The 26,120-nt window shown below is 43.3% G+C and overlaps 1 protein-coding gene across 1 annotated transcript in view; it reads right to left on the bottom strand.

Moving 5' to 3' along the window:
- LOC105668533 (discoidin domain-containing receptor 2-like) overlaps positions 1-26,120 on the bottom strand; it is a 135,866-nt gene that overhangs the window by 41,308 nt on the left and 68,438 nt on the right. The window contains exons 3-6 of the mRNA XM_012360965.2: positions 25,049-25,154; positions 16,824-17,055; positions 4,064-4,211; positions 3,110-3,411 (exon numbers count right to left, since the gene is read on the bottom strand). Coding sequence (XP_012216388.1) covers positions 3,110-3,411; positions 4,064-4,211; positions 16,824-17,055; positions 25,049-25,154 — 788 coding nt within the window. The remainder of the gene's footprint in view (positions 1-3,109; positions 3,412-4,063; positions 4,212-16,823; positions 17,056-25,048; positions 25,155-26,120) is intronic.

Here is a 26,120-nt window from a genome sequence, read left to right as displayed (position 1 = left end):
TCGCGGTAATGTAAACGCCATTCCGATTCATCGTTATAGCACTATATACAGTACAGTCTACCATGCAGCACGGATTATAAAGTATATAATCCATTTATGGTCTATCTTGCACGCGCACATTTTTATGTTATCCACTGTGCGCGCCGCACGATAAGGAATACCGCTCGCGATATTCGCAACGAATTTCATCGCGCGGCTACATTCTAATTTACGTTTAACAGGCTATTAAAGTTTATATACATTCGGCGGGAATCTGGGGTGAAGTTGAATCGTAATACGAACACTACACCGGGGGGATGTTTGGGAGGGTGATCACTGAACCCAGCATCAAAGAGTATACGCGTTTATACCGGATTGCCCGCGTGCGCCCGGCTGTATTTGCGCTTTGTGCGAAATATTCGCCGTTCGCGCACTAGTTTGTTAACGCGCGCGCACGCACGCACGGCTATGCGTCCCGTGGATTTTCGGCAGGTTCCCGAAATTTCTCGATTTTTGCGGCAATCGTTTCGGTAACGTTGCTTCTACAGTCGGATGTACGGCCCCTCCGGAAAAAATCGAACGGTTTCACCAGGTTTCCCAGTAACGCAAAACTAACGGGGGTATGTTTGAAGGATCTGCGCTTAACGACGCACTCGAAATACTGCAGATCGAAGTTTGTTACCGTTTAGATTGCCGGGTCAAAGCGCGCTTTTATTTACAGTTTTCCATACGTACGACTAATACTACGTTATATCTGCGTGATATTCACTTGCGTCCGCGGTTTTTTCCGCAAGCAAGATATTAACCGTAGTATTTTCGTGGTTTTTAACACAAATCAGTTTTTTAAATGTAATTGTTAATAAAATATTTGTAACAAAATGATTGTTTATATTAATCAAATCAGACAAAATTACGCCGCGAAGATTCGATCTGATATAGCGATATTTTTTTGATGAAATATATCAATAATAGATACTTCTCGCTTATAAAAAATTAATAATAACTGAATTTTTGCGCAACACCGGATTACGACATAATCTCACCTTTCTCCCCGTGATTTCAGCGCGAAAGAATTATTCGGGGCAATTTTACTCGGATCAAAATTCGGCGCTTCCGTTTCTGGCAACGTTCAATAATCTCCCATGCATATTTCACCGCACGCGCCGTCGAACCTCTAAACGAACTGTAGCATATGACAGAATATGCGCGCGTGTTTAAAGCGGATTTGTCTCGGGTATGATGAAACATGCAATATGTACGGCATACATCGCGTCGTCGGAGATGTCGAGTTTCCATATTTTCGGTATGACGTCAGCGGACGGCCGTTGTAATGCGCGATTACCGATGATGAACGTTTACACATTATGCGTACTGCCATTTCCGCGTCCCTCGTTTTCCCCTTGTTTTTCCCCGTCTACGCGCCGTCTTCTAATATTTCTCCTAATAACGGGTATTATCGCTATTCATAGATCTCGCATTCTGTTGCGTGTCTTATCTCCTATAATAATCGCGATATCAAGACGCAAATTGTAATGAGGAAAGCGCATTGTAGCTTTGCTATAATAAAAGTGTTGGAGCTTGTATGTAAATTGCCGCGGGGCGAGTGTCGTAATACTATCGAGATGTCAGATCTACATAGGATGATGCGGCGAGGTTGCGATTTGTGGGCAAACGGAAATTACACAACGGATCGAATTATAACTCGGCGTAAGCACGAGGAATCCTCTTTATAAGCCGCCCCCACGAACTCATTTCCGCGGCTACAACGCGCTGAATCACGGATACGGCGAATGATGCGAAAAGTTTCCTACTTGCCTCTCAAGGAGCATCCGGGGGAATTGTTTTTCTTCCATCAAGTATCTCTGCTCGAATTTTCCGGCTTCTCTTTAAGTTTCGCGAGTAAAAGTTGAAATTACGAAATAGGGGTTACGTCCTGGATGAAGAACGTAAAATGCGCGTGAGCGAAATTTCGCATCCATCACGAATCACGACAGTTGGTTTATTATGCAATTTATTACAATTATAATTACTATTGTATAAAGAACTTTATTGCAATTTTATATTTTGATATAATAATTATTATCATACCGAGTATTATACCGCACAAATACGTTTCTCAGCGTCCGAATTCTAACTAAGCAACGTATGCCGTTACAACGTGTGTGCGAATTCCCCGCTGGGATCCACAAGATTCCTCGCGAAATAACGCGGCTAATAGCGCGACTCAACGCGATCATCAAGACCGAGGTGGCAGATATCAAACTGTCGGAATTGCTGCGCCGCGGTGTATTGATATTCAACGGGCGTCTGCCTGATAAAGCGTCGAGCGGAATATTCAATCAAGCGTGGCGGCGAAAAGCACGGGACGGGGGCGGACGAACGAAGGGGTGCGTCTTGCCGACCAGATGCTGCGCGACGGCTAAAGGCAAATGATGACGGTAAAAGGCGGAGAGGATCGTAAAGAACCGTGGTGAGCGAGCATGTTGATCGACGCTGCTTGCGCATTCCTGGCGGGGAATAACGTCGCTAAAGCGAAGGTAAACGATTCCACGGCGTCAACGAGTTCACGAGAGGGGAGGAGAGATCCTGGAGATGTAATTCGATATAGCAAGTGGCGCGTGCTCTGTTTTGATCACGTGGATTCTTCTAGCTTCTCCCGGAGTTTTATCCGTGCGGAATTGCGACGAGTAGTCCGAGAGATTAGACGTGTGTTTAAAGCGAAGTGTATTTCGTGCGGGAGAATAGAGAGAGATCCCTTCGCGCATTTCTTCCTTTCGCGCGTGTGATGTATCTTCGCTCGTAGTCCCGGCTCTTACCGTGCGCACCGGGTAATCTTTCAATAGAAAGGATTTATGTCATACACTCCTACGTATTATATTACGGTAATAATCGCAGTAACGTGTGTGTCATCCACTGATTTATACACTTGCCTCGCGTCAGAATTGCAGCACGAATGCAACGAGTTGCGTAACTAGTTCAGGATTGTTTATAGTTGCAAGATTTCTCCGCGACGTTATTCGACGTTATATCCATTTCGTAAACGTTGTTATAAAATAATTAAAAAAAAAGGAGTTAAAGATATCAATCATTTTGATTAAAAGCTCAAGTACACAAGTATTTAATTACTAACCTGGACGCCTTTGGTGAATTCGTTATTGCAGTAAATATGGACGGCGGAGAATTCCCTGACTTTGTCGAACTCGAACTTGATCTCGACCGGCTGGCCGCGGCTATCGTTCCTCCAGCCGACCCAGCCCTGGGCGCGTTCGTTATCGTAGTGCATTTTGAAATAATCAGGCCCCGTTCTGCCGTCAGTTAGCTGACCCAGGCCACGGCGCAGCTCGCCGTCCCAATGTCCGTCGTAGGTCGCGTCGAAGAATTCCCATGCGCCCCTTTTATCGCCCTGGGGCATCGAATAAGATACCACGCCGTCTGCGAGAGGGAAAAGATACGATGTTGACCCTTCTATCTCGACGACGATACTGTCTTTGACCTTCTCGAGAGCGACTCGAGCTTACAGAGACTTAGACGACTCTTTTAATCTCTTTACAACGGATATAAATTTATATAGTAAGATAAATATAAAATTTATAGGTGGTCGATGCGTTTCAATAAAATTTTTAACGCTTGATTGAAGGAAATAGATATGAGCTAAGCCCGCGGAATAATATATTCGATCTTTTAAAAAACGTAAGAAGAAGCTATATAACTTTAAGTAAGAGCAACATTTTTTTGCGCTCAACGCGAAGCAATGAAAATGTGCAAGAAACCGGAGAGGAATTGATTTTTGTGCGCATTTGAAACTAGTTGCTTAAATTGTTTACATAATAAACTGTTTATGCGAGTATTGGATGACGTAATGGTCTAACATGCGTACTAATTATTCACCGTGCTTCCGCCATTGAGAGCGCCTATTCGACGCCCGTAGCTAATTCGATTTCCGGTCGAAAACGGAATTATACGAGCAAGATTTTGAAAAGCAAATTTGCTCTGGGCGCGCTGGTATCAGGGTTAATGGACAGTCCGGCGGGGTGTACCAGTCCGCGGCAAGTTTCACGAAAATTGGCGAGTGCAAACAGCTTACCGCTCCAGTAACACCCGTAGAGCTCGACCCGCATGCAAACCGTCCGCCTGTGATAGCTGTAGGGCAGAAAACGGATCTTGCTCGCCCACAGAGGCGGCTCCAGCTCGTGCTTGGACTCCAAATACGTGTTCGTGTTACCCTGTATTACCTGAAAGCACAGAGAAGCGCCGGTTCAAATACAGGACAATTTCAGTTTTCGGTTCGGCACGGCGTTTGAGCTTTACCAGACTGTTTGGCGTGAGTCTCATTACCTCTCTTTCGCAACGGCGTTACATTAACCTCGGACAGTCGGGATATTTGGGCACGTGCGCCCGTTCCCGTTCTATCGCGCTTTTTGTATCGAGCGATACCGATGTACGAGTGGCGAATGCAAAGCAGGCGTACTCTTGCCGCGCATCGATTCGGGGGTTCCTCGAGATAGGAATTTTTAATATCGTTTTATATCGTTTATTTTAGAACTGACAGTTTTGTTGTCGCTGTGTAACTTTAATGCGTGCACCTCATGCATACATAAAAGCGAAGAAGTCTATTGCCATTATCGACAAACTATCTTGATGCGAAAGAACTATGCCGTCACTTCAGCGGGCTTGACCGCGTTAATGAATTTATGACATCCTTTCGCAAAAAGAACATCGTTCTCGTGCATATCAATCAGCCGGCCTGGCGGGTCGGAAAAAGCATCCGACGCGTTACTTTATATCTCTTTTGGTACATCGCGATTGTCTGGCAGGTGGTCGATGACATTTATATCGTCCGGACAATGCCTCCGCTTCAACAGCGCGAAATGCTGCTTGTCCCCCTCCCCCCTCCCCCCTCTTCTCTCCCCCGCTCCTCCGCCGCTGGACTTGGATATGTCCTGTCATAGAATGGACATCGCGTTCCACGGGATCAGACGGGGGCTAAGGACTAATTTCACCCTACATTCCACCGCGTTACATCCGACAGAGATGCACGGAGAGAGCGAGGCGCAGACACAGGGCAAGCGGACACACGGACCGGACGGGCGAATCGTAGAGGGACGAAGGATTCGCGGCGGACGTGTAGGCGGAAGGGTAACGGCGTACAAGAGAGAGAGAGAGAGAGAGAGAGAGAGAGAGAGAGAGAGAGAGAAAGAGAGAGAGAGAGGAGGAGGAGGAGGAGGAGAGACAGACAGAGAGAGAGTGAGTGAGTTAAACGTCCGCCGTCCGCATTCCCTGATCCCCGTCGAGGCGGCGAACGTGTTGCCGTCGTTGACGACGTCTCTCTCTCCTCGAGCGTGCAGGGGCGACGGTGCAATATTGATTCCACGTTGTGGGTTTATGAATAAAATAAGCGGTTTATCCGACGGCGGTGTGTAGGGTGGCGTACGGTGTACAGAGGGTGCGGGACGTGCGGGCGGATGGTACGGTCCCACGGGATCACGCGAAGTGGCGTTGCCCATGGTGAGTAGATAGCCAGGTACGCTTATATACGTAGGTATACGCGACGCGCGCGCGCGCGCGCGCGCACACACACACACACACTCGCGTATACGCCGGACTACATGGTACATATTATACAGGGTGTATCGGAAGTCGCGCGTTTTCTCTCCCGCAATTATGAATTTTCCGGTGGACTTGAAGGCGATGTCTCTTCGACGCGAATCTGACGGAGCGGTTAATTATCGAGTTATTTAACATTGGAAATTGAACGGCGAAAGTGTAAATAGATAACAAGAGGTCAATTTTAAACCGAGTGTACCCAAAGACTCACTTCAACGGAATTTTAATTCGGAGCTTGATTAGTGGGATGTTTAACGTCGAAGATTGAAATGTAATGACCACGTCGACGGCAACTTGATCATTTTTTTTTCATAAAAGACACTTTGTTAAGGTTGTCGACTAATCTCGAGACGGGAGAAAGTACGTGAATTTTTGACACACTCTGTACATGGACAGGCGTACACGCATACAGGCGCGCGTTTTCTCTTAAGGTAGGTGTAAATGGTGTATACGAGTGTCCGTGGCTGAAACTGTATGAACATGCGAACGTGCGGCGAGAGGCTCGCAACACAGTCGCGTGACAGAGCGTTTTGCGGCAGGTACGACGCATTCTGCGCACGTCTCGTAGCCGAACATACGTTCCATGCCTTTAGCCACCTTCTACCACTTTTCGGTGCACTCATACGTCGACCTCGACTACTATCATTGACATGCCGGCCGGGACTCTACGTGAAGGCACTAGCTGTCGTCCTTCGGAGTCCTTACGGACTTGGCACATACTACACATACCCATTCCCGGGCTAAGCAACTGACCTCTTTTCATCCCCTTCGCATATCGACTTTATTTCTTATTTCGTACCTCCTGAGCGCGCGATCGCTATCTTCAAGTGGCGCTTCAATTGCTTTAAGATTTTCAATTTTTCGAGAACACTATTCGCCCCGCGTCTCGGACCGCCCAGCCTGTTTGCGGCACACATATAGCGCAGTTCAATTACCGCCACCAAGACGTAAAAGCATTTCATGGGTTTCCACTGGCAACCCTTGCTTCCACCCTTCCAGACTCGCGCGGCCGCTCTCTCCTTCCAGAAACAGACACTTCGAAAGTACTCCCCAAGGCGCGCCCTTACCTCCTTACCAACGGATAGCTTACTGCACCCTGGGTGAAAAACCTTCCTTTCCCTGTCCGGGGGTCGATTCTTTCTCATTTCATGGCAACTAGGGACCCATTTTAGCTGCGCGTTATGTTGCTGCCAGTTTCCGCAGCGGCGTAGCATCAAGATCTTGCATCTCCGACATTTAACTATCTGTTCGTGTTTGCGGAAAAGTGCCCATATATCTATCGCAATAGTTGGATAATACTAAAATTAGCAATCGCCAATTAACAAAATATCAAAAGTTCGTAATATGAATCGCGAATATATATACAATATTTAGAATTATATATAAATTTAAATTACTATTTGTTTTTAATATTCTTTTTAATATTGCAAATATTTTGTCATGTGAGAAATTAAATTGATCAACAGAGGAAATATAGTGAAAGTTTGTACATTGTTGAAATATCTCGCATATTTCGACAATGTTGCTAACTATAAAATTAACCGGATCTCGTCAAACTTGATTATAACACGTATAATATTAATACATATATAATATGCGTCATACGATTTATATCGTATTATTAATTTGCATTAGATTATTGATTCATGAGCATAATTACCATTTTCATGCGCTATTAATCATCTAATCATCATATGTAAATCGTCGAATTAAATGCTTTTCATCCTGCCGCCGCACGATGATTCGTGATATGTATATATGAATCATTGTGCATCATGTAATATTCGCATGTATTATTAACAGAGTACATGCATATATACGCGAGAGATAATCATTAATTTTTATCACTTTATTAGCTAGATAAAGTTTCGAAAATTTAATACTAATTTACTTTGTAAGATATTATGGCGAATAGTATCTACGTGCCTTTCCTTAATTTTCTCTCTTCCATTTTCTCCTTTCGTGCCTGCGTGCATCTTGCTGCCCATAAGGGTCAAGTGGTAAGCAATGAACGATTACAAGTATCGACCTCGTAATGGTCCTAATCGAGACCTTATGGTTGCACGGAGAACATGCACATTTATCGTTGCTTCAAATTGTTGGAGAACCACAATAATTTGTAATTTATATAAACTGGTAATGGCGGGTTTTGAAAAATAGAATTATACGACACTTTGTACATAATTAGACGATAATTTAACATAAAATCGAACATGTAGCTATCTTGAACATTTTTAATTTTAATTAACTTTTGAGCAAAATATCGATAATCCAGATAAACTGCTAAGGTGGAATTGTTGGTAAAATGCACAAGAGACGTGTAGCTAGATGGAACACGAGATGCTCCTATGTCAGAATTAAGGAACGTCGACGGAACAGAAAACGAAAACAGCGAGCCATTTTGCAAACGAATGACAACCGGATGACGTGACCGAGCACGAGATGGGACATCTGTCGGCTCTTATACGTCTACCGCGTTGCACGGGCGTTGCGAAATTATACAGCTGGCACTTTCTCGAGACAGGAACGAGTGCAGGGTGGTGGAAAGGGTCGTGTACAATGTGAAAGAGTCAAGGAGATGCAGCAACTCGATGGAACTTTATCGTGACGGTTCTTCAAATCGTAATAGCCGCGTGCGCAGTTTATGGCGGAAGTGTATCTCGTAAATATGCATCTCTGATGACGTCACGATCGAAGTGCATTTCAAGGAGATGCGGTTATAAACTTTCTAAATTCAGGCCCCCATTTAGGAGGGTGAGTCGCTTCCGCGAGACTTTATCGCGATCGTGACGTAAATGTTGGCCATTTCAATTTTTCCACGTATCCGTAAAATATATTTTAGGGTAGTTTAAAAGTAGCAAAAAGATGGTTTGGGGAGTTCCCGCGCATTCAGCTTCATGCAACGAAGATATTCTTCATTTATTCCTATAAATCTCTCATATTTTCAATGCACTGGATGCAAATAACGTTTGTATCTAATCTGAATAAATTTCAAGTTTCCTCATACTTTATTCATTTTTTTTTACACTTTTTTTTTCATGGTGCTATAACTTTTTATATTCGACGAATGTTTGCTCTGCTCTGTATTGGATATAGATATTTAGGTGTAATGTAATGGATATTTACGTGTTTTGCCGAAACAATTTTTTGTCTTTCAGACAAATAGATTATGATTTCGGATCCTTAACGCGGCTCGACGGAGAGGGTTGACAAAAAAATTTGGTGAGCCAAGCGGACCGTGCTCTTCTTCTTCGTGCGCGATTTTGAAGTGTTCATAACTTATGCCGGTGCTCGTTTTTTGCCTGTCGAAGCGCCGTATAAAACGAATTTATTGCGTCGGCGTATGCATGTCGTGACGGTAGGTGCCTCCGCGAATATTTTCGTGCACTTCTCTTGAATGACGCTATTGGAATTTCGCTCGTCGATGGGCCGATATTTTCAGGATGTCCTGCCTATTACCGAATACGGTTCTCTACTCATACTCTACTACCATCGGTCTTTTATCCACAAGAAATATTCGTTTGATCAAAAACGCGCATTGCTTGAGGATAACGTAGGTTTCTTTAAACAAAGGCTCTCTTAAAACTAAATTTTCCTTTTGAAAGCAGGAAAAACATTGTTTTGCAATTTTTTTCTTTACATTTAGTTGTTATTTTTGTGTCTTTTACCTCCCGGAAGTTTTCACTTTTAGTTCTTACTTTTTTTCTTAACAAAGAAAATAAGAGACTGGAAAAATGTGAATTCTGTATTTATGAACTGTATTTATGAATCTTTTAAATATTATGTGATATTTATTCAGTGTGATAAACTTATAGAGGACTTTATATCAAAACATAATCTTTTATCAAGAATGTAATCAAAATAATAGCGCGTGTATTTCGCACACAGAGAAATCGTTAGCAACTCTATCTTTAATTGTGATTGCAATCTATCGCAAAATGCCCCGCCATATTTCTCTCGAAAATCCATACCGACCTTTATCTATTATTAAATCTGTCAGATTGATATGCAATAAAAGCGTAACGTTAATGCACACTGTTATCGCGATACGAGTTATTACGCGATATCGCGTTTGCAAAACACATCGCAGTCGTCGCTGATCCAGCGCGTAGACGTATCTCATTTTGACGATGGTGTGCTGTCGCTATCGCTCTCGCACACCAGGTCCAGTTAGTTACACTTACAATTGCAATTATACACGCGGCGCGTGTCGTGACGCTGGTGAATTATCCCGTGGACAGAGCGCGTTTCACTAATGTCCCCGGCTTCCTGTGCGTGCAACATTACAACCGACATCATAGTGGCGGCAATATCGCCCCTGTCGTTTCCTTTATTTTTTTTCCCGTTCTCCACGCCTCCACCGCCATCGTCGCGACTACGTAGAAACAGCGTGTGATTTACGTGGAACCGGCATCGCCCGAGATCAGCCGGGAATCAACGCAAGCGTCGGTTGCGTGCCCGTCCGCTTTGCACGCACGCATTCGTCTCCTCACGCACCCCACTTGCGCACTTATCCCCCGAACAATTATCGGATTTCCGCACGGAATTCTCCCGCTCGAACTCACGTGGGGACGAAAGCCGACAGCTCGCCGGAGTCAGTTCGTCACCGAACAGGATAATGACGGATTAAGAAGCTAAACCTAGCTCGTTCATAAGCACCGTAATAATTACTTTTGCAAAAGTTATTATTTCGAAGCGGCCTTTAATCATGTGTTATCCGACAGAGATGATTGGAGTTCGAAAAATTTTAATGTACTTTATAATTGTATTATGTAATGATTATGTGTTATAATCCAATCTCGTTTTTAAGTATCATAATACATGCTTGTCACTAAAGAGAGTATTTTTCTCGGATTTACATCGATTATCTGATTATCACGCTCGAATAGGTTACGAAATTCTCGGACATTTAAAACCGAGAGCTTTTTTAAATTTTTTAGAAATGTTGAATAACAACAATTGAATAATCTTGAACAATTTTAATGCTTGCGGTAAATAGCAACAATAGAATGTATTTACATAAATAGTAATAATTGAATAATTTTGAATAATTTAAACACTTGCAGTAAATAATAATAAATGGAATATATTTGATAATAGAAATATATTTGCACTTGAGTATTATAGCAAATTGAGTATAAAGCTTTTGGACATATTGTTGTGGGAATCGATATTATCCGCTTCATCGATAGCCAACTAAAAAAAGAGTTATTCGTGTCGCTCGTATTCGCGCTACTGCATGAACTTCCGTGATTAAGTGTCGTTTTAAAATGTAACGCATAGAACATTCCGCGTTAAAATCTGTGGAAAAAGAGGGTGCCATGTCAGTTGTCGTGGGTCATTGTACTCTGCCGAGGACCGTGATTAAAAGCTGTTTCAAAACTGATGGCATACACCGATATGTCACTTCTTTTGAATGTTAAATGGGGCTACTCTGATTAAGCATACTTTTTACGAGCGTTGTTTCGAAGATTTTTATCATTTTACATGAAAGAGAAATTACAAATCCGACGTATTCATTGCTCATACTTTCTCGTAACATTATATTTTTGAATATCCAATACAATTGAAAGATAAAATATATTTACAATTGCAATTTGTTCCGCGAATATACATTTTTTTTTATATCCGTGATAAAGTGCCGTTGCATTATTCCGGCGTCTCGAATGTGCTTTTAACTTTTGACACCTATTAAAAGTAGTACGTCTCTTCTTAACTGCTTACGTCGCACTAAACAAGATAACGAGCTAAAAGGTGCAAAAAGGTTCAAAAGCGGAACGCGAGGCACCGCGGTGCTCATTAAAAACTATGGTGATGGCGAAAAAAAAATAAGTAGGACAGTTTCGATGTTCCCCGACGTAAGCATCCTTCGCGAGCCTGTTTATGTCTTAAGCGCGGTGCACACTTGCAAACATCATTGGTGAATATCGCCGGTAAACGCATTATCAAACGTCCTATCAAACGCGAATGAGCTGCTGCCTATTTTTAACGAGCAGTTTTCCGATAATCCTCGACAAGCAAATAGCTCGCGCTGCTTGTTTCTCGTCGAGGGCAGAAAATAAGATGTGATTTCAAACGTGAACGTATTTAATATAACTCGGTTAATTTGTGGATATTCTTTCAAGCGTACATATGTCCAACGACGCAGCATGTGGTCCGTGTGGAATAAAATATATCCATATGTTGCCTTCTTTGTGCAATGGACAGTGACTTCCGCTTTTATTTTCTCTTTCAGCAGTATCTTTGAAAAGATTACTTCCGTATTTCATCGCGACTACAAATAATTGCCTTTACTACGTTCACATTTTCTTAGCAACAAAAATATATAAATAGCGTAAATTTTAGCTACATTTCTGCTCGACTAATATTTGAAACCGAGCGGTCTGGAAAATGTGAACGCGATGTAACACACTATCTATATTTAGAATGTACTTCAACTATTTGCTGTCGAAAACCGTAAACTGTTTTTGGACAATGTTTGTTAACGATGTTTGCAGTTCAATAAATGGATTTTGATGCGCTGATTAAAGGCATGTATACGCTAATAGCGTGCATACAAACACGAAAATCTGCAACGACTATAAAAGTAATTAATGCTTTTAAGAAAAAGTTTAACGGCAGTGTAGTTGGAATAATGTAAGTTTAGAAAATTAATTACGGATGTTGTCGGGAAAGCTAAGGTTTTATTCATCACACACACACACACGAAAAAGTTTTTATACAAAACAAGGAAAGACAATTGTTAAAAAAATATTTATGTTATAAAATACATATATTATATTATAACTATAGTATTGCTTCGGATATCACTGTAATGTAAATGTATTTATATTTATAATGGACAGTTTTCAAAAATTTGTCGAAATAGATTACCGTTATAAAACTTTACAAAGTTTTTATGTGAACTTTGTATGCCATGAAAAATAGAATTTCGGATTTTCTCAAAGAGACTCTTTAATTGCGACATTGCGGTGATATGTATAACGTTTCAGCAAGAGCAGGAAGAGAAATATCACAGTTTCGCGAAAACTTCTCTATGCGAGACGTACCATTTCCTGGCTGCAGTTCGTAGGCTGCAGACTGGCGCAAACTGCACTTGGGCGAATTTACTGCGCCGGAGATTCTAAGAAAATCTATTTAATCTCCCGTCCGTCGATGGAGCTCGGTCGATGGAAGCACGCCGTGCCGCGTAGGCTAATGAGAAGCGGGGTCGGTTTTTGACGTGGGGTATTTATTATTGAGACGAGCGTTGCAGCCGGTGGAAGGAGTTAGAAGATGTTTTCTCTTTCTTAGCAATGGGACGCACGCGCGAATGGGCGAAAGACGGAAGCGGGAGAAAGAGAAGAAGAAAGAGCGAGAGAAAGGTCGCGCCTCGAGCTTTAATTACCTCTGGCGGCCTTTTGAAGCTGGAGTGCCTCCGTCTTTCGCTCCCTTCTTCGTGACAATTATTATTAGTATTATGCGGTTCTATTCGCGTCATTTTACGCCATTGTACATGTGCGCGCCACGATGCACCTTACAGACGTACAAGTGCACACGTCGGAATACGTTAACGCGCCTCTCTTGTCCTGAAAACTGCTAAAGACCTCGTAGTTTCTTATCGCTCGGCTTGGCGCACGAGTCTTCGCAAAATGCTCTTCCTCTTTCGTCCCCGTATATCTCCGCGAGAAGCTCTGAAAAAACTTCCCGCAGCGCAGGACTCAAGAAAGAGAATATTTGCTGCCTCGAGTATATTTGCTGTGGAAGCAAAAATTTCGCTTCCTTCTGCAAGCGTCTGCCAAGTTAATCTCATTTTCTCGTACAATAATTAATCGGATTTCTCTACATGGTTGCTTTTTGTTTATCGTTCAGAAGAAACTTATTTCCTTGATTTTCTTAAGAATTTTGTTAATCAACATCTATGTTAATTTGAATAAGAGTTTAGATTAGAATAATGTCGCAAAAATATTTATGATATTTATACAAATGTTTTAAATCGATCTGTCTTCATGGATTATTTCTGTTGCTTGTTTCAGATGCGGTAAGTCAAATCAATTCTTAATCATCACTGGATTGCATCTATAATAAGGAAAAATGAAACGAGGTTAGTAATGAAACCTTGTTTAGTGATAAAGTGAATAATCATAGGATCGCAAGGGCTACATAGCGTTTGCATGAAATTACGCGGTTGAGTGCCGATGACGATAGACATCGTCTTCGGCATGTGCAACGAAGATGCAATCCTGTGGCGCATTAGCGCCGGCGCAAGCTGGCTATCAATATTAACAAGATAGTAATCGGACGTCAGATATAGAGACACGTCCGATCGATAGCGGATTGCCGGTTTCTCGCGAGAGACAAGTTGATACGATGCTGAGATGTTCCACCAGCATTGCCTTTTTCTACCGATTGCCGACCGCGTCGCGGTATTTTACGCATGAGCGAGTTCTCGCGCGTAAACGCGTCTCAAAAGAATTAAGTATACCGAATTGATAATAAGGCAATGAATAGTGATGAGCCGGGTTGTGCACGTCATACATCGAGACACTGTATCTTGACATATATAAAATTTTATCTCCGCGTCACTTGGCACTTGTCCAATTGGATTGCCATTAATCATGCACTTAAATCTATGTTGTCGAATGTTTTTCTCTTCGTGACACATTTTCAACGTAATTAAATTAAGATGTAATACATGTTATATTGTATATATAAAACGCCATCAATTTGCCTCGTACAAAAATTATTAAAAAATATATATAAAAAGGATTATTTCAAAAGTGAAACAAGACAAAAAAATATATTAATCTATGTAATTTAACGCAGACCAAACCGATTTAGATATGCTTCAGACTACGATTTGATTGGGAACAATTTGTATAATAAAAACAGTCAAAGTAATTTTAAAAGTTTTATAATGAAACATTATTCAATGTTGATATTTTAAGTTCATTAATTATGTAGGATTAAATATATTCGTAAAATTTTAATTGCTAGGTAATTGAGCGTATTTCCAGAAGGGTCGCCTTCGAGGCAGAAGATTAAGTGGGTTGATCGTAAATTTCTAGATAGAGATAATCGCGCGACACGTATTTGCTCGCTGACAGGGGGGAGGAGAAGATGACAAAGTTGCGCGTCCCGCGAAAAATACCGAAATGATCGTTCTCAGATTTCTGAGTGTAATCGAACCGAAGAGACGGTCGATCGGATGGCCAATTTGCCTAGCGATTAGGCGAACTTTTTCTTCTCGTCTTTTAGGCGTATCGCCTCTCTTCTTCGCGTCGTAAAGTGAGATGGGGATCGTCGCTGCATTAATGAAGGGGGACGGGGGATGCGTCGCGTCGCCGAGGAATCGCGCCCGAGGGGACGCGCCAGCGAACGAGGCTTAAAGTGTCGTAATAGCGATTGCGACGTGGTCCATAAACATTGGCCGACGACGGTAGACGACGTTGAGTTCATCGGGAATGCGTTTCGTCGCCGCTGGCGATGCTCGTGTGCGGCTCTCTCAAAGGCAAACGGTATCGGGCCCATTTGATGTTTGCAGTCACTATTATGTGGACAGAGTTTACCGTACCGAGCGACCTTAGATGATCGCTTGAACGGGTGTACGTGATGTTCCTTTCAAAAAAACTACCTACAACTTGCTCTTTTCGAAAAATCGTTATTTATCTGATAAAAGAAAACAGTTCTGACTTGAGAAAAAAAAGAACTTGCGCTCCGAAGCGTTATTTTCGGCGAAATAAATCGCTCCCATCGTGTCAAAAAGCTCGTCACCTGTGTAGTTAAAGTTTGAACGTTTATTTATGGAAGATCCAATCTGGAAAATGCCCTAAACATGTTAGTAACGCATCGATCGCGGTTCGTCGCTAACGGATATGAACGGAATATACCGCCGCTAATGCATACAACAAGTAATGCCGGGTATCCTAACTTTACGGCGTCCATCACGAACTCATTCCGCTCACCGCAGCTGCTCCCGCTAATACTTCAACATGGGCTTCGCTGTTAGTCGAGAGATTCGCAACGGATTCAAGACGAGCCGGAAGGCTTCGATGCATGCCGGTAGTACGAGTCGGGGTTTCGACAAAGTGGTGCACCGACGGTACGAAATTAGCTTACGGATTCGCGATAAGCGGCTTACGTTTCGAGCAAGGATAATCCAGCGCCCCGCAATCGATTCTTGATTGTCGAGCGAACACTTTGAACCCGTGCTTCGACTCGCCTCACCCCGCGCCTGTACACGCGCGCTGCCCTTAACGTTCCAAACAGAATGCGCTGCCTATTCTATCTCGTCGGAGTAACGATCTCGACACCTTCGTCAGAGGAGCGATGGTACGATTATTTCGGGTCAACGTCCAATGGACCAGAACCGGGCCTATTTCGACCGTTGCGCTGTAACCGCGGCAGCTGCAGCATCAACTGGCGCCGATGAATGCGCGAATCGGCGCCAGCGTCACGTCATAAATCACGATAGCAGCGAATGTTTTTGGCCCGCATTGATCTGGCGTTCTGTCAGTTCTAAAGGACCAGTTGGTTTCTCCAATCACGTATCACCTTGATATTCGACATAAGAATATCAAAAGAGGAAAAAAAAATCGTCGGATTGATTGCGTTTTTATTCTTATATAAATATTGTAAAATATCGAATTACAAAATGTATGCAGAGGATATAGCTGAGAAATAAGAAACGTGAAAAAATTTTAAAGGTGCAATATATACATATAACTTACATAATTATAGTATTGTATTATAATATCAAATATCATTGTAATGTAAATGCATTTTATAGATAAACTTTATGTGTGTTTAATCGGTGCTACGAAATATATTCGTTGTAATATAACAAAATGTGCGTCGGGAGTGCCGTTAATGCCGGGAGTGTCGTTTAAAGTGTCGCGCGATTTTCGCGTTTCGGGTACGCGCGCGAGCAATGCGTGCGCCGCGAATGTGTGTATGAGTGTCTCGAAGGACCACTGAAAAGAGGAGGAGAAAGCCAAGAAGGAGGCATCGGGCGATAGCAGAGCAACGATATGATAAGTAATTTATCATAAAGAATATATTTTTATAGTCGTAGTGGATACGTATATATTTACATTAATATAATTTTTTGCGTATGAACTAAAATTATAGTAATAAATAGATAATGGAGACTCAGTTCGATTTAGCAATTCAGTTAGAAAACGTTGAACAACTTTGCGGCAACGTTTTATTTCGTTCGTAATGTAGTATTACGATAGAGAATTGTTAATTAAGACGCTCACCTCTTCTCCTTTGATGTCCCTATATCGAACCCATTTGCCTAGTCGCGGTCTCCAATACTCCAGTAGATACGCCTCTGCGTATTCAACACCCACGCCGTTTCCGAAACGGCCTTGGGTAGCGGTGGCCGTGATCAAGTGGATCGTATGAAGGTCGATTTCCAACCATTCTCGAGCTTCCTTGGTGATTTGGTTCTTAGGACACCAGGCGCCGCCGAGGTTCTCCGATTTCAGTCTATAAGCATCAAGTATCGGTTTAATATTGGACAGAGAATAGCGAGTATCGAATTAATATTTGGTATTTTTATACCTTTAAAGGCACGCCAAGATGCTTAAATATATATATAAATATCCATCGTTATTTTATATTTAGCAATATTTATCTAAAGTTGTGAGAAATATAAAATCTGTTAAAATGTGACGCACAAAATTGTAAAGGAATTCTTATGTTTTTTCTGTTCGGTCATTAATTTGGAGTGCCACTGAATAGCCGTGCATGTTTTCAGTTCGGTCTCTCGTTTAAGCCTCATTCGCCGACCGTCTGCTCATAAAAGTAACGATCTAATTAGATGTGAAAGTATCGAGTTAGTTTCTCGCCAGCACCGTTCATCTCGCGCTATCTAAAGATCAACCGACGCGCGGTTGGCTATCGAAGTCCTCCCACCGAATTCCGATATTATCGCGTTTACGTGCACGAGAAATCGGAAATTTCGTGCTTTCGCTCGAATGTTATTTCGCTGAGGCTACATGGATTGCGCGCACAATGTGAATCGGAATTATATTTTAATGAAGCTTGGAAGATTTGGAAAAAATTTAGAGTAAAACGATTCTTTCTCTTTGAAAGAAAGCGCGCTTTTGTGATTATTGAACAACATTTGTAAAATATGCGAAAATCACGAAAATAATATTTCTACATTGCAAATATTATTATAGCACTGTGAAATAATTAGATTTATAATTAAAAGTTAAAAAAGATATCATTCAGTATTGCTGCAGGACGCGAGAAAAGTGACAAATGTAGTCGCAAATACAAATGCAAGAATGAACTTTCCGACTCTGCAAATCTTGCGATCATCGAAAATCCGAAAGCTTATTGAGATTTCCAAAGTCCGGCCCGATATAACTGTCGAATTTACATAGGCGGGAAATCGGAGATTCCGAGTGACCACGTATCATCTCGCGCAGGTGATATGGGTCGGACGGGAATACGCAGCCATTTATACGTTCAAGCTGTGCTCGCCTCGTGCTTCGGTTTTAATCTTCGAGGGGTCGAAAGCAAGGCAAGGAGGAAGAGAGAGCGAAAGAGAGAGAGAGAGAGAGAGAGCTCTGTGTCGGGGCCAGCATGAATAAAACATGAAGCGCGAAGCGCCTTCCCTAATTGCGTGGACCGTTTAAATGCTCGACTAAGAGTGGTGCTCCTTTTCGGCATTACGCTTCGGGTAGGTATAGTTATATACGGGTGGGTGTATTCTTCTCAAACTCTGCAGATTAGGAATCGCTGTGTGAAATAGCCACGCAGACTCAGCGCAAATAGCACTGGGAAAGATCGGCGAGACAGGCAACGATTCGTGCGACATTGCGCGAATCATACGAGACGTTTATCGCGATAAAATGAGATACATTACTTGTGATGAAAACGGCACAATAAACCGCATTATTACGGCACGTAATGATTATAATAATTTTCCTCGATAATGGGGAATATGAATAAAGTTGTTCACGGTGTTTGCGTCGTTGAGAAATCGCGTCACGGTTGTTCCACGAGGTGCTAATAATCACACCTTACGTTCGTCATTAGTCGAGCATGATAACGCGACTGCATTTCTCAATGGTGGCGCGCTTGCCTCGTCGTTATAATACCTCTGGCTGCTTTCGCGAGATTTACAACCTGCGTGGTGGAAGCGTCTCTTTATCGTTAACAACCGGCTCGCACGAGCTGGTTAGTCGAAGGTGGAGTAGAAATGACAAGGCGGAGGTTTTATACAAGCGAGCGGTGTAGCCAGGCTTTCTATCGTTCTGAGAAAATAAGATGAGAATACATGAATGTCAATGTATTTCACTTTATACATTGTTGACCGTAACAAGTATTTGGAGATGTTTTTATTTGCTTGTAAATCATGAAATTTGCAACAAAATTGTCGCTGGAAAATAATTAACTTTGAATAATCCAAAGAAGCTACTGTCACAAACAGATACTAACGTGATTTCGGGAGACTCGGTTGTGCATTGCGAGATTTTTGTAATGGATATTCCCGATAAACTAATAAAGGGAAATTATTTTTTGTTTGTAACAAATACCGATCGATATTATTTATTTAAAATACTGCCGGTGGCGAATTTTAATTTCCGCATTTGCACTGTATTGACAATAGCGATTTGATCGGATTGAAATCGGACGGCGTGAGCCCGACAGGAATGTTAAAGCGAATATGTTCAAAAATGATAAATGTAGCATGGTTGATAGCACTTGCTGATAGCAATGTGTGTCACAAAGGAAAACAAATAAATTTGTGGTATGTAAAAGCGTTCAAAGCGATTGCAAACAAACTGCTATTTTACATTCTCAAACAATATTCTTTAGTAAGATTTTAATGCATCATGAAAAAATTATAAGGATTTAGTTCGAAAGAAATATGTCGATCCCGTTTTGCTAGAAACTTTATCGTCTAATTGAAATATCATTCAAATAACAAAGTTTCGCTCTAAATTAAATGTAAATGTATGCAAACGCGAATTCACTTCTGCGAAGACAATATCTCGCCTCGCGCGTACCATGTTCTTTTTTTTTTACATCCTCAAAAATCCGCGGCGGTAACCGAAACCGGCTCGATTCTATTTATAATAACTTTCCGAGAGTGTTTGCGGCGGACGAGGATCGAAGTGTGTGGTCTCCCTGCGCGTTCTCCAAAAAGACGATTCGGTATAATCGTTTCCTCGGCGGTGGAACATGGCGCTGAACCACCGAAAACCCCGTGTCGTCCGCTCCGCACGACTGACACGGACGGCATTAAATCGAGCGTGGCGAGAGGAGGATGGTACGGCGAACTTAAATTTTCCATCGCGTCAAGCGCCCCGTGGCCGATTCTGCATCCGCCGGAATTAACGGGCACGTGACAGCGAGACTGCTCGCTATCTGCGCGCGTTAACGCGTCTGCATTATGCAAACCATCGATCGGATAGATTGACGGACATCTCTCCAGTCGCGCCGCCGGAGAGTGGCGGAGCAGCGCGGCGATCGATGGAAAAAGATTCGCGCGCGATTTCGTACGACAGAAGCACCATCAGCCGCGATCAGAATTTAATTTTGTGATGGGGAAAAAAAAAGTCCGTTATTACCGTTTCGATGACGACGTTGTCGGTCACGAGAAAATTGAATCTGTCACGTGGCGGAATTTTTATCGCGCGTTATCGTTACGGAGAGAAGTTATTTTTCAATCTAATATACAGCGATGTTGGATCTGTGCCATAATTGGAATAGACAATTGTTTTTTACGTTAACCGATTAATTACGTCGAATTATTTAAGTCTGATTCAATTACAGATAGATATCGCAGGCAATTAGATATTCAGATTGGACAGAGAATATCGGTTCGTCGACTGAAACGAAATTATTCTTTAGACGCATGCTGCTTGACGTTCATTTCTTAATCATATCTTCTCGATTTCTGCTCGTTAAACCCGTTTCAAAAATTCCGCTTTTATAAAACGGTCTCCGGCTTTGCGAATTAAACGAATACTAAAGGAGTTCTCGAACTAGTTCTCCATGGACGAATAAATAGCAAAGAGCTTCTGTCGCTAAGACGGGGACGGCCTCCTTTGTTGGCAACGTAAAATATATATTTACGTTCTCGGGCTAAATGCCGCGCGACAATGAGCCCGCGCGACGACTGACTATCTTTTTGTCTACGGTGTGAAATGAGCGAGCCGCGCCTCTCGCGCAATAAATGTTATCGCGATAGACTGCACAGCCGGGCGAAAGTATCTTCCTAAAGAATCGTTGTGTTTCTCCGTCGTGAAATCGAAAACACGGCCCCGGCACTTACCAATCGAATCTTTATTGGCACTTGCTGCTCGTTATCGTTATCTCTACGTGCTGCGAGATGCATCTGCAGCGCAAGCATTGCAGAACTAAATGACCCTAAAACCGGGGCTATTCAAATCGCGCGTTCTATTATAGTTTTTATAAGAAAAATTACCCAGTTAATTTTATACTAAATCGAGGATGTCGTGCAATGTGCATTTAGAGTGCTAATCAATGCCGTTTGTCTACGTGTACAATGATGCCCTATTTGGCGCTTTCAATATTCAAATCGTCAATTAAATAGACTAAATCGAGAATGTTATTTAATATGCATTTAGAGTGCTAATTAATGCTGTTTGTTTATGCGCAGAATAATGTTTTTTACATCTTGAATATCTAAATCATCAATTAGCGCAATTTAACTAGACGAATAATGAAAAATAGATTGCTACTTTGTGAATTATTTCTAGATTTTTCATTTATCTACAGCAACTTGTTTTATAATTGCGAATGGTTCTCCATCAAGATCTTTTGAGCGCAGATTTTGAAAGGGAAATATAATAGATAAATACCAGAAATGATTTCACCGGAACGTTTGCGAAACATCAGTCAGATCGGAGGCTATTTTCGTCCGCCATACTCGAGGCGTCTCTGTTCCAATCGTTCTCTGAAGTCTCGACTCGGTGTTGAGAAGGAATAAGATCGAAAGTAGAATCCACTTTACCATCGTTTGACGCGCAAATGTGATCGGCCGTGATTATAAGCGGCGAACCTGTCTCTTTTAACCGTCGTGTTATTCGCGCTTTTCTAAATTACAGCGTATCAAGTAATGACTCTAAGTAAGAGCTATTACGAGTTCGTAAAAATTCGCTCAACTCAACGCCAGTACGTTCTTTCTGCAGTGAATATTTCGTATCGCGCAGTTTCCTGCCGTTTTTCTATTTAGGAAAATGGTTCGTATCATATTTCCAGCCGCGTTCGAACGTGTGCGTGAAAGTGCTTGTATGGAAATAACCATTGCTTACCAATTGAAAGCTACGGCAATATTAACGGTGCACATTTACAACGTCACGTAAACAATATTAACTAAATATTCCGCTTTCACGTTGAAAATAAACTCGTGAGCTTAATTGTATGCATCGATGTAATTAGCACGTAATTACAGTTCGCCTGGCAAATAAATTAAAATGCGCGCCTATTTTCGTACCGTACAAAATTACGCGGCGAAAGTCGTCCTGTGATTTCTCAACCCCTGTGCAATTTCTCCCGGTATCTCGCCCGCTCTATGTTCTTGCTGGCGTCTTAATTGCACCCATTCTGGAAATGCCGTTGAACGGAAACGCGAGGGAAAGGTACGGCGGAAACGTGCGAAAGAACTTGCAGCTGTGCGATTCTCGAAACGAACGTGTGGTACGAGATACAACGCGGTATTCTCCCCTTTTTCTTTATTCGCGCCGATTGTACGTCAAAAATTTTTCACTCGATAATTGGAAAAGACGCGCTCCGTTAGTTCTCGCGATACGCGTCTGTTTATTCTTCTATTCACGGATGATTTATCGCGGTTTACGCGGTTATAACTCGAGTTTTTTTATTCCAATTTAAATTAAAGAAGCTTTATTGTATTCAAAGGAAAAAGAATTTTTCTTTATATACGAAAAACTCTCTCGACAAATGACTTGCGAAAGAAATTTTCCAGAAATACGGAAATGAGTATATTGAGCAGTGAATCATGTCCTCTAATATTTTTCTGCATGAGAGAGAGAGAGAGTTTCATGTCAAGCTTTATGTAACGGTTTAAATTACGAACCACTTATGTATCTTATATTCCGGATGTTTTTATTCCGAGGGATTTTTCTCGTGTAACACCGTGCATCTCCAGGTGCGTTGTTTTAATTCACGACGGCGGACGTTTTCAGTATAACGAGAGTCCGGGAAAGCGCGCGGAACCCGACTTTACGTTTTCCTTTTTTTTCCCCCCCTTTCTTCTTTTTCCTTTTTGAACGCACGTTCTCTCGACGCCCGCGGTGAGCGAGGTAGAAAAATGCGGCGTAACCGCGGCGATTCGCATTGGGGCGAAATATTCGTCGGCCTATCATCTCGTTGAATTCCGAAGAAAATGGCGGGGCAATTCCCTCTTCTCCTTTTTTTTTTGTCGGCCAACACAAAGGGAGAGAGGCGCATCGCGGCTGTAAACGTCCGCAGCATCTCGCGCGCCCGAGGCCGGCCTGTATTAAATTAGATGGTGACGTGCGCGGCTGGTGGAGGATACCGAGTGCTCGCGTGCGCGCGCGCACGATGCGGGGGCGCAGCGGAGCTCATCAAGACTCGGAGGCCCATTCAGCCGGTCATTGTCTGCGGTAATGGAATGTATTAATATCGGAGAGCCCGCGGGGCCGTCGACTAACGCTCCGTGTATACCCCCGGTCTGGTTGATACCGCGCGCACCCGTTCGGTTCTGCAACCGCGGCCTGCTGGGCTGGGATACGTCCCGTGGGATGGAATATTCGTATAAATCGCCGCTGCACTGCAAACCGCCGGCGAATACCGGGGCCCCGCGCATTAATATCTAAACGCGGGCGCGCAAGAGGGAGAAATAGAACGGGCGTGAGCGTAAAACAGAGAGAGGGGAAGAGGTCGGGGGCGCAAGGTCGGGAGGGGGGGGGGGGGGAGGGCGAGGAGATGGTCGGCGCACGTACTCTGCCAGTTGCATCTCGTATTCATGCGTTGCATCGGCGGCTACCAGAGGCGTTACACGGCCAACCCTTTCGCCACTAGCTAGGTGTAATACTCTTTTTAGTCCAGGTATGATACGTCAAAGGTCCTTTTGTGATAATTGCGTTAGAGGACGCGGGAGAGGCTTCTGCGTGTGGCACGCTGAAGGCGATTTCTGTTTTGCGCTGCAGCCATTTTGCAAATGTTTGCGAGATAGAAGGGGTATGAATGAAGCGAAACAGCGGACAAAATGTAGAGATAATGCAGGCGGAAATTAATTTGGAATGGAATTAATTCTGCCGTCGTACTTAATCATTTATTAATTCGCTATAAAGCAAAAAGCTTACGTTAAACGTATATTCGCAATTAAACTCGCATTGGATTATTAATTCGTAGCGAAATGTAGCGCAAGTTTTTAAGGCTCTTTCAACTATCAATGTTTGTCATTGTTGTAAATAATTGTGCGCGTAAAACAGCACGGTTATGGGACGTATCGAATAATGACGCGGGAATTATTAACGCAAAACAGAACGCACGTATGGCAGTATGTAAATCCCCGGTCGGCCATAAATTCGCGTTGAATAATTTTCGTCAGTCGCGATTAAAAATAAATTCGTTTTTAAACCGAAGAACAAACCGGCGTTCAGGGAGAAACGATTTAACAGCTCTATAAATATTCATTTTGCACGAGCAAGTGCCAAACGAGAAACGATAGCTATCGAAAAGATACGTGGATTACTTAATTATACGTTGCTGCTCCGAGAATTTATTCTCGCGGTAGAGATAGGCGTTAATTTATAATTAGGCATCATAAGCTTTCTCGTGCGCCCACCGTGTCGCAGACTTTTTTTTTTGTTTCTGTTGCTGCGCGACGGCGAGAGATGTCGACTAATCTCCGTTAACTAGATCTTCGCGTATAAACAGGACTAAAGCTACGCCCCGTTAGATTAGAAATAATTACGTTCGCGATCACCTTGCTCTCTTTGTTGGCGCGTAATAATGTCTTTCGCCATAGATTTACAAACCTGATATTCTGGATTTTACGTATTAACGAGCAACCGGGCGTTCCGCGAGCTTTTAGTATTCATGCGCGCGCACAGCGCGGAGGCGTTACAATTAACCCTTTCACGAAGCGAAGGATTTACCCGGTCGACGTAAAATCTCTGTATATATATTTTTTTAAATTATTTCTAAAAGTAAGAGAGAGAGAGAGAGAGTAGTGTTTCAACTTATTACTTTGTAACAATACAAATTATAAGACGAAAGCAAAATTTTTTGCCGTCTTTACAAATACTCAGCTTGAAGCGTAATTTACGTAGCGCGTGAAAGACGCGGTCGGGATGAGTTTTTGCGCGCGCTTACGCACACCCCGCGATATCGGTCGCGTCGCGCAGCGACCCGATCGCGGGTGCATTGAGCGCAACAGAAGGCGCCGGTAGATACGAGTGATCGATGGCGGTCGGGAGGACTATCCGGATGAAAAACTGTCGCTTACCGTGCCAGGTGGGGACCGACGTTTCCGGTGTCGAAGCTGGAACTGGCGTTGATATCCGCGTCCGGGATCGCCCGGGACTCCATGCCGAGCGGCGCGATGCATTGGGCTGCAACAAACGAAACGTGGCGTCGCCGAGGTTAAAGCAGAGGTTTGAATTTATATGCGCCTCCTCTATAGCCGTGTCGGCGTGCATCACGGCCGGATCATAAACGGCTAAATAACCAGCTAACCGAGATGGATCTGCGCGATAGCCGGTTTACGCTCTCGTGTACGGCTGCCTGTCGTGCGGGTGGAAGTTACGGTCCGAGGCCGGTACCTGAGCGCGGAAGGGGGAATGGGGCCCGCCTCGACGTTACCGTATCTTCTGGACCGATCTAATTGTTTCATACGTGAACACAGCTGCCTTGTGAGGACTGCCGCTGCCGACCGCACTGTCGCGCCGGTGCCGGGAACGGGATATCTTGGCGCGCGAGATAAACCTGCGGTGTATTTATTGCGCCGTTGTGTCGATCGCGTATTGCGTCCTCGGGAATGGCGAAAAATGACGTCGATAGCGCGCGGACGCCGAGAAACGGAGCGCGAAGAACGTGTACGCGTATAATTTTTACGCCGGTCGTAATAAATTCACGGTGTGTTTTTGCTTTCCGTTTTTTTTTTTTTTAGGTGCGGTTGTTGTGCACGCGCGCTTGACTTTACAGGCTCTCGTCTCGTCGTAACTGCATACTCATTAATGAGGGTCATAAAGCGCTTTATCTCTCCGAGATTTAATATCTGAAAAGAGCCCTTCTCCCGCGCACACGCGAGATCGCTCGGTCCCCGCGCGTATCCACCTCGACGAGTATCAAGCGGCCAATGACAGGGTTAAGGGCCATCGGAGAAACGATACCGTCTACTTTGCATACATTATCCCGGTCTCTGAGGCGCGCACGCATTTTCGAGAGGCGTTACCGCGGTTCGTCCGCGCGGCGCAATAAAGTTCCAACAAAGTATGATGTATGTTCGCATTTATAGCGCATTGCGTCACGGCGGTATCGTAAGGGACGGGGGATCCACGACATTTCGCGTTTCTTTT

Source organism: Linepithema humile, chromosome 1 (assembly GCF_040581485.1).
Source record: "Linepithema humile isolate Giens D197 chromosome 1, Lhum_UNIL_v1.0, whole genome shotgun sequence".
Classification (NCBI taxonomy): Eukaryota; Metazoa; Arthropoda; class Insecta; order Hymenoptera; family Formicidae; genus Linepithema; species Linepithema humile.
Note: the sequence above shows the minus strand (reverse complement) of the source record. Positions and strands in the feature narration are given on the sequence as shown.